The sequence below is a fragment of the Neolamprologus multifasciatus genome, chromosome 23 (genome assembly GCF_963576455.1).
Source record: "Neolamprologus multifasciatus chromosome 23, fNeoMul1.2, whole genome shotgun sequence".
NCBI classification, from domain to species: Eukaryota; Metazoa; Chordata; class Actinopteri; order Cichliformes; family Cichlidae; genus Neolamprologus; species Neolamprologus multifasciatus.
Genome location: NC_140460.1, coordinates 3,937,985 through 3,952,695, shown reverse-complemented (window position 1 = coordinate 3,952,695; position 14,711 = coordinate 3,937,985). Strand labels below are relative to the sequence as shown.

The 14,711-nt window shown below is 40.7% G+C and overlaps 1 protein-coding gene across 4 annotated transcripts in view; it reads left to right on the top strand.

Annotated features, from left to right (window-relative positions):
* The window catches only part of LOC146490750 (guanine nucleotide-binding protein G(q) subunit alpha), a 41,169-nt gene that overhangs the window by 18,705 nt on the left and 7,753 nt on the right, over window positions 1-14,711 (top strand). For 2 of the 4 annotated variants that reach the window (XM_085152407.1, XM_085152405.1), the window contains exons 3-6: window positions 1,690-1,874; window positions 4,703-4,857; window positions 7,538-7,666; window positions 12,906-13,035. In XM_085152407.1, the coding sequence (XP_085008533.1) occupies window positions 1,690-1,874; window positions 4,703-4,857; window positions 7,538-7,666; window positions 12,906-13,035 (599 nt within the window). Of the gene's footprint in view, window positions 1-1,689; window positions 1,875-4,702; window positions 4,858-6,904; window positions 7,034-7,537; window positions 7,667-12,905; window positions 13,036-14,711 lie in introns of all 4 variants that reach the window. The other 2 variants (XM_085152408.1, XM_085152406.1) reach the window with 2 other exon arrangements.

Genomic DNA, 14,711 nt, shown 5'->3' with positions numbered 1-14,711 from the left:
TCACCTTACAGCCTGCTCTCTTGAGTTGTAGCTTTCCTTTACAGAAATCTGTAAATTAACTATAATGACGTAAGCTCAGAAATGTACAATTTATCTTATAGCTGAAGCCCTTTGGAATAGGAGGATAAAGACGGACCATGCAGTGTCGCGATTTGTGCACATCGTAACTGTAATAACATCTGGTTAAGCAGACTTGTGGACAAACCTGTAATATTAAAATTCTATAAGCTAAAGACTTGGTTAACACATGCTATCAGTTGCAGCTTTAGTTGAGATAAGTAAAGCAAAAATGAGACTGAAAGGTAGAGACTTGATAGAGCGTGTGCAGCTAAAACTGCAGTGACTCAGACTTGAGTGCTGGGAGAAGTGAGATGGAGAGATGAGCGGTGGAGATTTCGATCAGGGTTGTAGAGGAAGAAAATAGATGGTGGAATGGGGGTGGAAGAGACGATGGTAATACTGGAGGGTTAGTTTCGGTTAGGCTGCTAACTGCCTTGTCTTTTTAAATCGTACTCTTTGGGTTATGTCCGCAGCATACAAACCCTGATGCTTTCAGTCTGACTCCAAGCCCAGAGTGGTCGTTTGCTCACAGAATATGTCCATATAAAGATACAGAACCTGCTGTGGACAGTCTTGTGGGGAAGTTAAAGTGTGTGTGTGAGTAAAAGAGGGGGATCTGTGGGGTTATGTGTAGTTCCTTCTCTGCATGTGCAAGCAGGTTTTCTTGTCTGTGACTTGGTCTTTTTGTGTGTTTATGCACATGTACATCTACATGATGAGTATGATACAAAATTGGAGAAGTGAACTCGCTGTACCCAGCTCTTTGTTGAGCTGAGGTGAGCCACGCAGCCCTCGTGTGGTCAGTCGGGCCTTTTCGGTAACCACTGCCAAAACAACCATTGCACTGCATTGTTACATTGCACATTTCTGGACTGGAGGTAAGAAGACAATAGCTTGACTATAATTAACCCCAGAAACATCTATGTAGTTTACGCTTTGTTTTTTTTAGAGCTGGAGAGTTATTTACAGTGAGTTATATAACGCTCAAATATCTCACCAGAAATGCATACACCCTGAACTGGTGAAGCAGAGACGGGCTCGACATTGAGGTCTGGATTATTGCCCGTGGACACGATGGTGCACATTTCTTCTTGACCTCATGCATCAATGCTAAGATGTAGGTGGACAGACGAGGCCAGCCTGTTGCAGAGACAGACCGATTTATTGCCACAAAAATGAGTTATATTAAAAAAGGCTACTTTTAAACTAGTTTCTGGAATGCTTGGTTGACCTGTTGAAAACTGATTTGTACCCACAAGTCTTTTATTTTACTTCTTGCTTAGTTTGCTCTCAGCAAAAATACATTTTCAGGCTACATTACTATAAAATGGCAAGTGCAGAAGTGTTACATGGATGGGTTACAAATCATGTTATGGTTGATATTTGTATTTATTTGAGTGGTTGCTTCCTCTAGATTTCAATTTGTGTAAATTAACGACTATCTCATTTGAATCTGTCTTTTCTTTTCTTTTTTCTTCTTCTTTTGTTAATTGCAAGAAAATAATAATGCTGCTGTAACTTTTGTTCCTAGGGCACACACAGCACACTGAAAGATGCCTTTTACCCCAGTTTGTCCATTCATAACAGTTGCTTTCAGCAGTTTGCTTACTGCTCCCATCTATTTTCCAGGTACTGGAGAAAGTGGGAAGAGCACTTTCATCAAGCAGATGAGAATAATCCATGGCTCAGGCTATACAGATGAAGACAAGAAGGGCTTCACCAAACTGGTCTACCAGAACATCTTCACCTCGATGCAGGCCATGATCCGTGCAACTGAGAACCTTAAGATCCCCTTCAAGTATGAACAGAACAAGGTGTGTATTATTAGCAGGCAGAAATGTATTGTTATAGCATTTGATGGCCGCATCAAGTACTTGTACTGGCTAATTTGCTGGGAACGTGTGGGAAGATAGGCAGCAAGTAGATCTTAGTATACATCAAATATTGTGTATAACAGTTAATGTACCCATTAGTTTGTGAACACCGTTTGACGTTAAAGCCTCTATGTTAGCTTTATTCTTTATTTATATATATTTTTTGAAATGGCATTTTATAGTATGTCATACCATGTCATCAATAATGTTAGCTAGCTTCATTAGCAAGCTGCATCCATAATGTAACGATTTCAGCTCTTCAAAAATCACAGACGCTCAGAAAGGTTGGCTTTTCACGATTTATTCCTGCAGAAGACATAAAACACACTCAACAGGTGTCTTCTGATGGTACCAGCAATTGTAGCTCCCTCACAGTGCAAGCGCGCGCTGTGTCGACAGACTTGCAATGAACTTTTTAATAAAGAAAAGATGGAAAATAATAATTTCTTCCATTTTTCAGTCTGTCACACTGAACTTGTATACAAAAAAGGAAATCTTATGACTAATAAAATACATTTCACAATCGTATAAAACAAAATAACAGGATAACAGAAGTATCACCGGCTAAACATTTTCCTCTAGTGGACAAATTAACAGTAGCGCATTACATTTCCACTTGCTTGTGCTTTACAGACAAAATGACTGTTAACAAGCTCACGTACCTGCAGAAGACATAAAACACACTCAACAGGTGTCTTCTGATGGTACCAGCAATTGTAGCTCCTACAATGTAAAACGACATCACAAAAAGCACAGAAAAACAGTAAATCAAACACATTTCCTGCTATGCGCAGCAACCACTAGGGGGCTGACAAAAGCTTACTGCCAAAGAGCATAAATACGGCAGAAACACTGTTTAACAGCAACCAGCCTTTGTTTCGGTTACACAGAAACTTTCTAATATCAATATGAACCTATATACATCGACATGTACAACTTATGTAACAACATTCACACCAGAAACCATAAAAATGCCAGAGCCTTTCATTACAGAACTTACCCTCACAGTGCAAGCGCGCGCTGTGAGGAGCGGAAGCCTTAGCAGCTTCTAAACGTTAGAGTGAGATCCGGTTTCTGGGTTTTCAAAATAAAATATAATAAAAAAAATGATAAAATTCACACTTAAAATAATAATTAAGAACAGGTAAGTGCACGTTTTTCTGATGTATTTTTAACTCCGTTACACTAAGAAGTAATGACTAAGAAAATACTAGGTTTTCACTCAGGAAAACTGCAGCAGAGACTTCTTGGGTGGGGTTTTATCACACAGCAAGCCATATTATTTGGAAAGGACTGGTATTTTATATAGCACTTTTGTAGTCTTACTGACCACTCAAAGGGCTTTTACACTGCAATCCACAGTTAGTCATACATTCCATCTCATATCCACGTCCAATTTAGAATAAACACTAAACCCAACATGTTCCCTCTAAGCTGCGCGCGTGCGCAATTGCACATTGCTGGGACGGTCTCTGCGCACAAAGTCTGCGTTGCGCACAAATAAATAAATAAATCGAACCTGAATTGAAATTAAAATAAAAACATTAACAATTCTGTTTTGTAGTGTTAGTCAGTAAGTGGCTGGCTGCTCCAGTATGGGATTATAACGATGCCACCTTATCCCATAGTCCAGCCAATAATGCGATTCACATTCGCATATACGGCTGATGTGGAGTGAAGCCACGTTAATGACGTGTACAACTACTGGAGATGTGAGCAGGACAGACGGAACAATTGATGGATAAAGTGTGGACTTTATACCAGTTTTTAAATGGTGTTGATCGGCCACGTAAAACCAGTTATTATAAAAAAATATATGCAATGTTTGTCTTTTTTTTCCTGATTACTATCGTTGTTCATATTTACTGCGGGGAGAAACGGTAAAAACTGCGTTTTATAAGGAAAGTGCTGGAAAGCGCTCTCCACCTGTGAGTAAAAACATTTTAATAAACCATGTAACTTGGATTCGATGCTGGCGTGACCACAGTGCACACGTCTGCTGTTGCTCACAGTGGTCCAGGGGACCGCTCAGGGAGTTTGTGTGTTCGCTCCGACACTTAAGAAATTAGAGGGAACGTTGCCAACATGTCTTTGGACTGTGGGAAGAAGCCAGAGCATGCAGAGGAAAGCCATACAGGCGCAGCGAGAACATGCAAATGCCACACAGAAGGCCAGCGAGACTATTTAAATTGGGAACCTTTTTACTGTAAAGCAACATTGCTAACAATCCAAGAGCTAATTCCATCCTGCATTTATTTGATAAATAATGGCGTTGAAATTGCTCCAGAACACACAAACGCCACGAAGTGGAGAGGCCCAGTTAAGTGTCTCAGATCAGCCTAGTGGACGGATCAGCTACAGCTATCTGTGTCTGCTTAATAGGCCGTGCTGTAAGCCTTTGTTAAAACCCAGATGGGTTTAAAAAATTGAACCTTTGTATCGTGATGAGAGGAGAAATGGGCTGAAACCAAAACGCTTTTCGTACCAGGCTCTAAACATGCTAATGTCATTCTTAAAGTTGAGCATTTTACCATGGAAGCCTATAGGGATGGATCTTAGGTGGCCATTTAAAGAACTTCATGTTTGGGTGTTGTGTTGGCTTAAGAGTTTTCCAGAGGTGGAAAATCAATCCACAGTATTCTCCTGTCTGTTAACTCCACATGTGTTTAGGTACTTCAAATCATGAACTTTAATATGAAATAATTTTTAGAAATGCTGTGAAGCATTGCTTAAACGTCTTTTTGTATGTTTTTGTTTTGTTCTTCCAGAACAATGCCCTGGTGGTGCGTGACGTGGACGTAGAGAAGGTTGCATCGTTCGATCAGCCGTACATTAGTGCGATAAAGATGCTGTGGGCTGACCCTGGCATCCAGGAAGCGTATGACCGCAGGAGAGAGTACCAGCTCTCTGACTCGACCAAGTAGTACGTCTGACATTTCATAATTTACTGAATGACTATTTGCTTTATGTTTAAGCGGTGTGTGTAAGAATGCATGTTAGAATTTATATTTTTGTTTTCTAAAAATGACACAAAAGTATTGGGGGGGGCAGACGGACGACATCCATTCGGTTGAAGCAAGAGAACAGAATTCAGCAGATGGCATGAGGAGATCTTGGCAGGTTTATAAATGATGGTAGTAATATATAGAGCCAATTCCAACCTGCATTAATCTATTTGAGCCAAATGTGGCTCCTTTGAACAGTTGAAGATTGGGATGAAACTGAAGCTTTGCATGATGCATTTATAGTGTGAGTGTTTTGTTAAGAAACAAACTTGTCATCCCCTTTCAGGGTTTCCATATTTTGTGTTTCGGACTCATCTTAATATGGATTCTATTCATTTTTACACACGAATCAACACAAATGGGCAAAACAAAAGGTTTTTTTACACTTAATAAAACAGAAATGTCAATTTGCATGAATACTTGGAGCATTTGCTATGGCAGGGTCTACCTGTGGCTACGTCATGTCATTGGATAATTGTAAAATGCAAACTCCTAATTATAAATAGCCTCAAGTTTTAAAGAACTGTGTGTAGACCTGTAAGAAATGATTGTCAGAGTACAGTTCTGGGCAATGAAAATCAAGAAAATTGTAAATGTCAAACAGCAAAGTAACCTTTGGAAACCAGTCACTTAGTTGGGCCACTCGCTCAAACTGAGGAGTCTGGGACAAAGAACTATCTTTACTAGCTTCTTTGCACATGTACAACCATCACTTTAGTGTTTTACCACGCAGGCCTTTATGGTACAACGGCCAGATCAAAGCTACTCATCTTTAGAAAGATGCTGGACTGTAGGAACTGAAACCTGTGGACACAAATGGGGTCATAAGTAGGGCTGTGCGATATGACCAAAATCTCATATCCTGATATAAGAATTCTATCGTCCCGATAACGATATAAATCACAAAAATGTAACATTTTCTGTAAATTCTGTGAATCTCGGGCAGCTCGTCTTGCGGGAAGTGTTTCCAGCTGCGCGTCATGTAGCTGGAGTCGAGTGTTTTAACCGATGCATGAAACGATACATTTTTAGACATAAGTTATAAAGGCCGCCGTTTTCTTTGTGAGTATTTATTACATGGCGTGCTGCGGGGAAAAGCCTGTTCTAACGTTTGAGTCTAAAGTTTTTATTTTTTAGCACCTGGCGGCTCTTTTTTAATTCTCATCTGTAAATAATCTGCTCTTTCACGCGATTCAGTTTATTTTGAAAAGTCTCAACAGGATCTTGAGCTTTATTGTGAAAGGTTTATGTGGAACATAAACAAGCGGACACGCGGTGCTGTTACCGTCATTGTTGCTAACGACAACGCATAAAAACAGGCGCTTGTCCGTCCGTAGTGTGGTTATATTAAATATAAGAGAAAGAGAGAACTTTAAGAAATTAATATAGCCACTACAGTGACCATCAAAACCATGAAAAATATTGGCGTAAACAGTTTATTTTGCGACACGACGAAACAAACGATAGCGTAAAATGGAATGATAGACGTTTTTATAGCGTCATCCGATATATATTGTTATATCGAACAGCCCTAGTCATAAGACGTGGGTTCAGACCTGAAGCTAAATGCTTCAGGATGAAAACGTTTTCTAAAATGCGCGCTAAGCTTGGACAATCGAAGTGAGAGATCTGTACTGGAACAAAGGGGAAATGTAATTTTTCGAATTAAATGGCAATTTACTGCATTTATATCGTGTTACATTCATGTGCACATCTACCCAGCACTTTAAGTGCTTTGGTGCGTGAATGTGCATAACAACGTATGCATTGGTCCCAGGTGGAGTTCAGCATGCTGGATGCTCCGCTCTGCACCTCAGGAAAACAAAAACAAAAGAATTGAATCCATTTTAAAATGAGTCGAGCAACTCGAAAGGGTCTGACAATGAAAGCACTGTTCATGTGCATGTGGTCTTTTACAGTTGTGTCTCTGTGCATACATGTGCATCTGTTATGTTCCCTTCGCAGTTACCTTAGCTATTTAGAACGAATATCAACACCAGGGTATGTACCCACTCAGCAAGATGTGCTGCGGGTCCGAGTGCCCACCACCGGCATCATTGAGTACCCATTTGACCTGGAGAATATTATATTCAGGTACTGGTGTCTAGTGCTCCTGCTGGTGTTACTGGTTGGCTACCTGCAGAAAAGTTGGTCAGCCAGTTGGAAACCGTCGATGCCGCTATCTCAATCTACACTGTGTTGCACAGCAAGGCTCAGCACATTCCTGATGGTACACTCTCAAAGACTAGCCTTGAGTTTAAGCCTTAAGCTACAAGACTTTACACACATTCGTTTTTAATTTAACTTTAGAGGATGCCGCTTATCTTTTTAGAAACCTACAAACCTTCACTTTGAGCTCTTTGACAGTGCGAAAAAGTTAAAACTGAGAATTATGTCTTTTAGAGCTGCCATCAAGGATATCGCTCAATTTCATTTGGAGGGGCGCTAGCGTGAAATGTCCCCCATCCACTCCTAACCCTCGGAAATCTTCAGTTGCATCTGGACTGATGCACTTGCTTTTGGATGGGATGTGCTTTATCTGCTGTATGCTTCACTTTCTTTCCTCCCTCTGTCTTTTGTTGTCCTTCTTGTCTCTAGCTATCTAAGTGATCTGGATCGTATTGCTGACCCGTCCTATCTGCCAACCCAACAGGATGTGCTTAGGGTTCGAATCCCAACCACTGGGATCATAGAATACCCTTTCGACTTGCAAAGCATCATTTTCAGGTAGAAGACGACATACATTATCTTGACACAGATTTTAAAGGGATTGGGTATACACAATTTGGGTTAAAGTGTTTTGTCTCCATTTGTAAGTTGGCGCTCAAAGTTGGATTATAACCATGATCTATCCTACGGTGCATTATCCTGATATCATTATCAATTAATAAGTCAACAGAAACTTGATCTGCTAGTATATCTACAGCTGATGATCTAAAGATTTAGTCGTTATGGTAAAGTTTATTTTGCAACATTTAATATTAAGTCAAAAACTGTACACTTTCTATCATATCATTAGCAATCCCAGTCTAATTTCATACTATGCATGTGTGGAAATGTGTGATCAGAACCAACTGGACCACCCACAGCTGACTGATCTGCTTCAGGGTGCAGTTTTTGGTGCATGTCAAGGATAATCGCAGATAATTTGAGCTTCATCTAAACAGCTGTCTCTCCACGACTCTCCGTGACCTCTCGCTCGTTGTAAATGTGAAAGTATTCAGTGCGGGATTTCCATCTGCAGTCTAAAGTAAAGGATCACAAGAAGATGTCATCGAACGGGACTGATTGCAAATCGTTGTTTCTATCACTTGCTGTATGTGCTCCATCGTTTCATTACGTCCTTGAGAAATCCTCATGCACTGAAAGACCAGTGCTGAAGATCCTCGTTCAGTTAACAGTCACATTCTCTAACCTCCATGACAAGCATTTTACATTTACTGCAGCTTCTTTACTAGGGATGGGCACCGGTTCTGACATAAACGGTAGTAACCAGACCGAAAAGCAGCGCACATTTCGGTGCTTTATTTCAGTGCTTTTTTTCCCTGAGCTGTGATACACTTTGAATTCTAGCCAATCATTTTACCTTTCCAAGGATAGTAGGCGGGCCCAGGTACGTACGTTCTTTTAGAGCAGAGCTACAGATTAAAAATGCCCAAGGCGAAGCGGTCAAAAGTCTGGCTGTACTTCACAGCAAAAGATGCAAACTCAGCAGCCTGCAACAAGTGCTTTAAGCTGATACTGTGGAAAGGAGGTAACACCTGAAATCCGATGAAACACCTGGCGACGCATAGTGTTTTTTTTAAAAGCAGAAAAATGCGCCGTCTTTGATAGCTTGCTGCGAGACCTCACACCAAGCGCATCTACTGCGGGTGTGGTGGTGACGGATGATGATGGCAGCAGCAGCCGTTCTTCTCTGCGTGAGTAGCTTAATGTTGTTCTTGTGTAATTTACGTTGAGTAGGCTAACCACGTTATTACATTAATGCATGTAAGGTGAACTAGCAAACATCATCATAGCTACATGCGGCTGTCTTCTTGTTTGATGGCAGATACTCCCTTCACCCTGGCCAAAAAGGCTAAAATGACCAAAGAAAAAGTGGAAAACAGTTAAACATGAGAGGTTTTTGGACAAAGTTTGTGTTTTTTCCATTGTTTAAGCACTGCTTCCAGCCAAGAGTGATACCATATATGCCCCATAGCTGCAGAAAAGGCTAACATTGTTATCTTTTTACAAAAAAAACAGCTGAACATGAGAGGTTTTTGGACCAATTTTGTGTTCTCCATTCTTTAAGCACCGGCTTGAGCACCGTTTAAGCACCGGCACCGTTTCAAAAGTACCGGTTTGGCACCGGTATCGGATAAAACCTAAACGATACCCATCCCTATTCTTTACAGTAAAAGGCACGCGATCTCAAATCGAATATTTTAAACACAAAGCAACAACAATAAAAAGTTGTTTGTACGCAGTTTAAAATAGTGATTTCTGGATTGTATGCATACAATAACTTTGCATAGGTTATTAATGCTTTTTATTTAGATAAGACTTCAGAGTGGAGATGGAAAGGAAATTGGAGACGGGCATGTAGCAAACTGGCTGGCTGGTAGTGGAACTGGGTACTTGGTTGTTGAGAGCATTTAAGCCTATGTAATATGTACCCTAACCAAATGAAGTATAATTTGTAATAAAAATGCCTCGAGATAAATGAGTCACAGGGGAAAAAATGCTGACAAATGACATTTCTCTAGCTCTGTTTTTTTAAACGGCTCAGGCTCCACGGCTGTATTATTACATCTTAGTCCTCCTCAGTTTCTCTGTAGTCCTGACGTGGAACCTGGAAAACAGGACAAACTAAATGTTTTAGGACCTGCCACCAATACGTACAGGCACTTCCCTTCCTCCTCCTGTTAAAAAAGGATGAGCAGATTGATGGACCCAGGAAACGCAAGTGATTACAGAAGAGTGCAAATCGATAGGAAGCCATCATGTCAGCCCCCTCCTACGCTTGGCAAGGCTGGAAATAACTCTGCTTGCAATGAGGCTGTGTTGAAGAGGTTCCCAGCAGCCCTGCTGCAGATAGCCAATAGGCTCTACTCTGCTTGGCTGTGCTGATGATGGTGAATCACTGCATGTTCTCAGTGACATCAGGTTTTTTGCTGAGACTGAAGAAGCGTATTAAAAAATATAGGAATGAAGGAAAAATGCATGTGAAGAGGCAATAAATGTCAGGTTTTAATGGAAGAATAATGCAATAACAAATTGGTGATTTGGTGATTTCTGCAGTGGAGCATGCAGCGCACTTGATGCAAGACAAGTTCCTCAGCTCAGTTTGTTGTAAACATGATTATATTCTTCACACCTGAGCGTGTGGAGGTCTGCTGTTGTCCAAGTGATGAATTCTCTCATCAGTGGGTGAATAGGAGGCTCATTGAAGACGCAGCGTGTCCCTCAACGTTACACAACAATGCAACAGTTATGTCACCAGGTGGACTCTAAGCTGACTTGCTGCTTGGGAGGACTAACTACTCATCCATAGTGCTCACATGTGCATCTGTAAGCAATAATCGCACATAGGACTCCAAGGATACTTGCAGCTGACAGGGGTGCTGCTGCAACAAGGGGTCCTTTCATGATGGACCTCTCCATGAGGCCCGTTTCTTTTCTTTTTCATTTTTTTTATCATAATTGGCTTTTCAAGTAATATTCAGCACAGGAGAGCTTATAGAACTAAGTAGGTCACTCATCCTTGCTAGAGGAAAACAAAGGAGGTCATTTAATATAAAGGAGTTTTATTTTAGGCTTGCTTTTGGAGGGCCCCATTTATCAATGCTGTCATTTCTTCTGGCAGACTTGCTCAGTTCACCTTTGTCTCATCAAACTTTCACTGTGTCATATGTTATTTAAATGGAGCTGAGACTTAACTTTCTGGCCCACTTTCATTCTTACAGTGCCGGTCAAAAGTTTGGACACACAAGAATGGGTGGGTGTGTCCAAACGTTTGACCGGCACTGTATCGAACACCAAAGGTTCTTCGGTGTTTCTACATTTTCATTTTCTTGATTTTTATTTATTTATTTATGTTTTTGGAAGAGCCCAGAGCCAAACAGAAGTGCTTTTTAATCCATGATCCAGATCTCCTGACTAGGGCTGGGTATCGTCACTGATTTCTAGAATTGATTCGATTCTGATTCACAAGGTTCCGAATTGATTCGATCCACGATTCGATTCGATTTGAATCTGGGAAATTTTGACAGTCAGAAATATTATAATTCAGATCAGTACATTTACATATTTTTGTATCTATAAAAAGGAAGCTGACACACGCAAGACTTTATCAAAGGTGTGAGCATCACAGCAGATGCCTTTGTGTCAAAGTAGCTGAAGATAAAACACAGAAAAACATGAAGGAGGTTTTCCTGGCCTGGGATTTTATAAAAATATTCTGCAGTACATCAAAAACGAAAGAAAACCATTAATCAACATATGAACATTACCTCTGAAGTTACAGCAGTTTTATTAGAGACACGGCTAAGCGTTTTGCATTTTGCATAATTTTAAAAAGTTTAAATTTGTTCAGAAGCCTATTGAACAGCAGAAATTAGGTTTTCTTTTCAGAAGTATGTAAACGGGAAAAAAAACAGCGGCCAACAGCACTGTAAACAACAGTAGAGTTGTGCGTAACAAGCAAGCGAATAATGCAGAAAACAGTACAGAGAGAGAGAGAGAGCTGTGCATGAAATGTGGTGGAAGCAAAACAGTAAACGTCAAAGAGAATACATGACGATGTTTATGTGAAGCGTAGCTTGGATCTTCTTTTGCTGCTGGTTCAGTCAGTTTTATTTTTATTGTTTGGAGAGAGATAAAACTAACAGCTTTAGAATCGGCGCGAAAAGGGCGTAAACACAAAGCGCGGACCCGCCGACAGATCAGAATCAGCGAGCTGTCGGCTTTCAGCCCCGACCGTGTCCGTGCCGTCAGGTGAGAAAGGCGACATCTCACTGATTCTGATCCGCGGGTCCCGCTGTGTGTTTACGTCTTTGTGCAGAATCCGTGTTCCTGCTCTCATTTACTGTCTTAGCTGTTTGGTGGTTGTTGAGATTTCACCTGAGATTCTGTCATTTCGGGCAAAATAAATTTGTATTAAAAAATCGATTCAGGATTTTAATGAATCGATTTCACGTTATCCAAGCCAGAATCGATTTTAATCGATAAATCGATTATAAAAAACCCCTACTCCTGACCTTAGATTTAAAGCCAACACGATGAGCCTTAAAGAAATTTCCTTCATTTCTTACTTTTCCCCTTCCTGATTATTTAAAATAATCATTTCCTAATTCTGCATTCTTGTTCCTCCCCACTCTCTGTGCTCCTCTTATATGCCTTCACATTTAGCACCTTATTGGCAGCACACACTTTAGTTATACTGCATGGATTCTCTTGCATTGCGCTTTTCAGAGGAAGATGGTGTTGTTTGTATGTGTGCATACACTTGCTTATGCTTCTTTTGGTTCCCCTGTCATTAGACGGTGCAAATTCATTTTGTATATTGGGTTGCTTGGCTTGAACTGCATTACTACAATTTTTATTTTGAAATGAGCTTCCGTTGTAACCACCTGACCACAGCGTCCTTGAAATCTATTGACTGGCCACTGAAAATGACAAATTTAGAATCCTCTTTGCACAGATCCATTTTCTGAAATGTATTTCTGTCCTGACGTGTCTTGTTCCTGGCTGAATCACTTCAGGATTGAATATTAATATTTAATTTATTTGTAACGCATGTGCTGAACACGTTTTCAGGACATGCGTACCCCTGGCGTTCTGTGGTTCAGGTCTTATTTGATTAAAGTAGCTCAAAGATTTAACGAATGTTAAAGTGGATGCTGAGTATAATATTTAGTGAGACTCGCAGCTAATTAAAGTTTTTCTTTCCCCTCTGCCCTTCATCCCATCATGTTCCAATCAGGATGGTGGATGTTGGGGGTCAGAGGTCGGAGAGGAGGAAGTGGATCCACTGCTTTGAGAACGTCACCTCCATCATGTTTTTGGTTGCTCTCAGCGAATATGACCAGGTCCTGGTGGAGTCGGACAACGAGGTGAGACAGAGACTTGTAATTTCACACAACATCATCTTAATAAACTTTAAAGTTTGTTTTGATATCAAGATATTTCCTGAATTTTGCGATTGTGAGCAAGCTCAGGTTTGTGTACTTAAATTATTGGGGTGCTTGAATAGTAAGCAGAGCTTATAGTCTTACTTTAAAGTCCACTGAGGTGCCAGTGATGCGAATTTCATCATCAGAAGTTAGTGCGAGAGTTCATGTGGACATCATGTGCCCCGCACACACTCGTCCAGAGAAATTATTAGTTATTATTTAATCAAATAAACATGCTCCCTAGGCAGTGTGCCTCAACCGCATACATAAGGCTGCTTTTATGCTTACCCCCGTCGAAAACACGGAGTTGTGCATGCTGAAAATTGCAATTTCTCTTTCTAACCTGCAGCGTTACGCTGCGGCCGCAGCTGGGTTGAAGCCACCATCCGCCATTCTAATGATATTGGTAGACGAGCTCAAAGTCACAGAGTAGACAGAGGGAGATGTTACAAAAATGAGACTTTGTGAGGTTCTCGTTTTGACTTCTTCCAATATCATGTGGCGGTTATTGTTTGAGTAGTGATTGGCTGCCCATAAAGTACCGTATTCAATTTAAAATATTACTCCTTACATTCAAAACTATTAATAAATTAGCGCCAAGTTATCTTAGTGAACTTCTCAAACCACAGACTCCTGCTAGAACACTCAGATCTGCCACTCAACTACTTCTGACCCAACCCAGATCTCGGCTGAAGTCCCGGGGTGACCGTGCGTTTGCTCCGGCTGCCCCGGTACTGTGGAATACCCTTCCTCTCGACCTCCGTGCATCTGATTCCATTGCACTGTTCAAATCACGACTAAAAACCCACTTATTCAATCTTGCCTTTCCCTCTAGTTAATATTTCTTTTATGATTTTATATTATGCACTTTTATGCTCATTTAAATTCTTGTTTGCTCTGTACCTGTTGCTTTCCTATGTATCAGTGACAGCTACCTGCTTGCATACTTAGTACTTGCTTTGGTCCTATTTCTATTATCCTCCTCCTATTCTCTCTTACTTGTTAAGTACCTTGGCATACCCTTGGTTTTTAAGTGTGCTTTATAAAGTTTATTATTATTAGTGAAACCTGTTGTTCAGGAGAACATTGGAGCCACCTGTGGCTTAATAGCAGGCATAAATAGAACTGACTGTGTGATGTTGTGACTGTGCGTGACGTGACAAATACTGAGGGTATACTGGCACCTTAAGTATAACAAGAATGACTTTTTAGCCATCGGGTCTCCAGCTGTGCATGTCCACGATGAAGTGCAAGTGCATTTATTTAGATTTTTGCAGCTCACAGCTGTAGGTTTAACTTTTTTGTTTACTCCTGCTGCACTCATCAACTGCTTTCCAGTAAAACACCTCTGCAGCTGTACTATGCAGCAACAGTTAGCTTGTTTTAACAGCAATAGTTGAGCAGTAACAATGCAAATGAACAATTATTCAATTCAAGAAAGTTTAGTAGGTAGTGGCTCCATCGTGTTGTGGTTAATGCATTTACCTAATGTGCAAAGCTTCAGGAAGGGCATCTTTTGTTTAAAAGAAGAAAAACGACCAAATCAAACATCTTCTGTGGTGACCCCATATGAACATAGAGCAACCAAAGAAGCTTTCGAGAGAGCACTAAGCAGG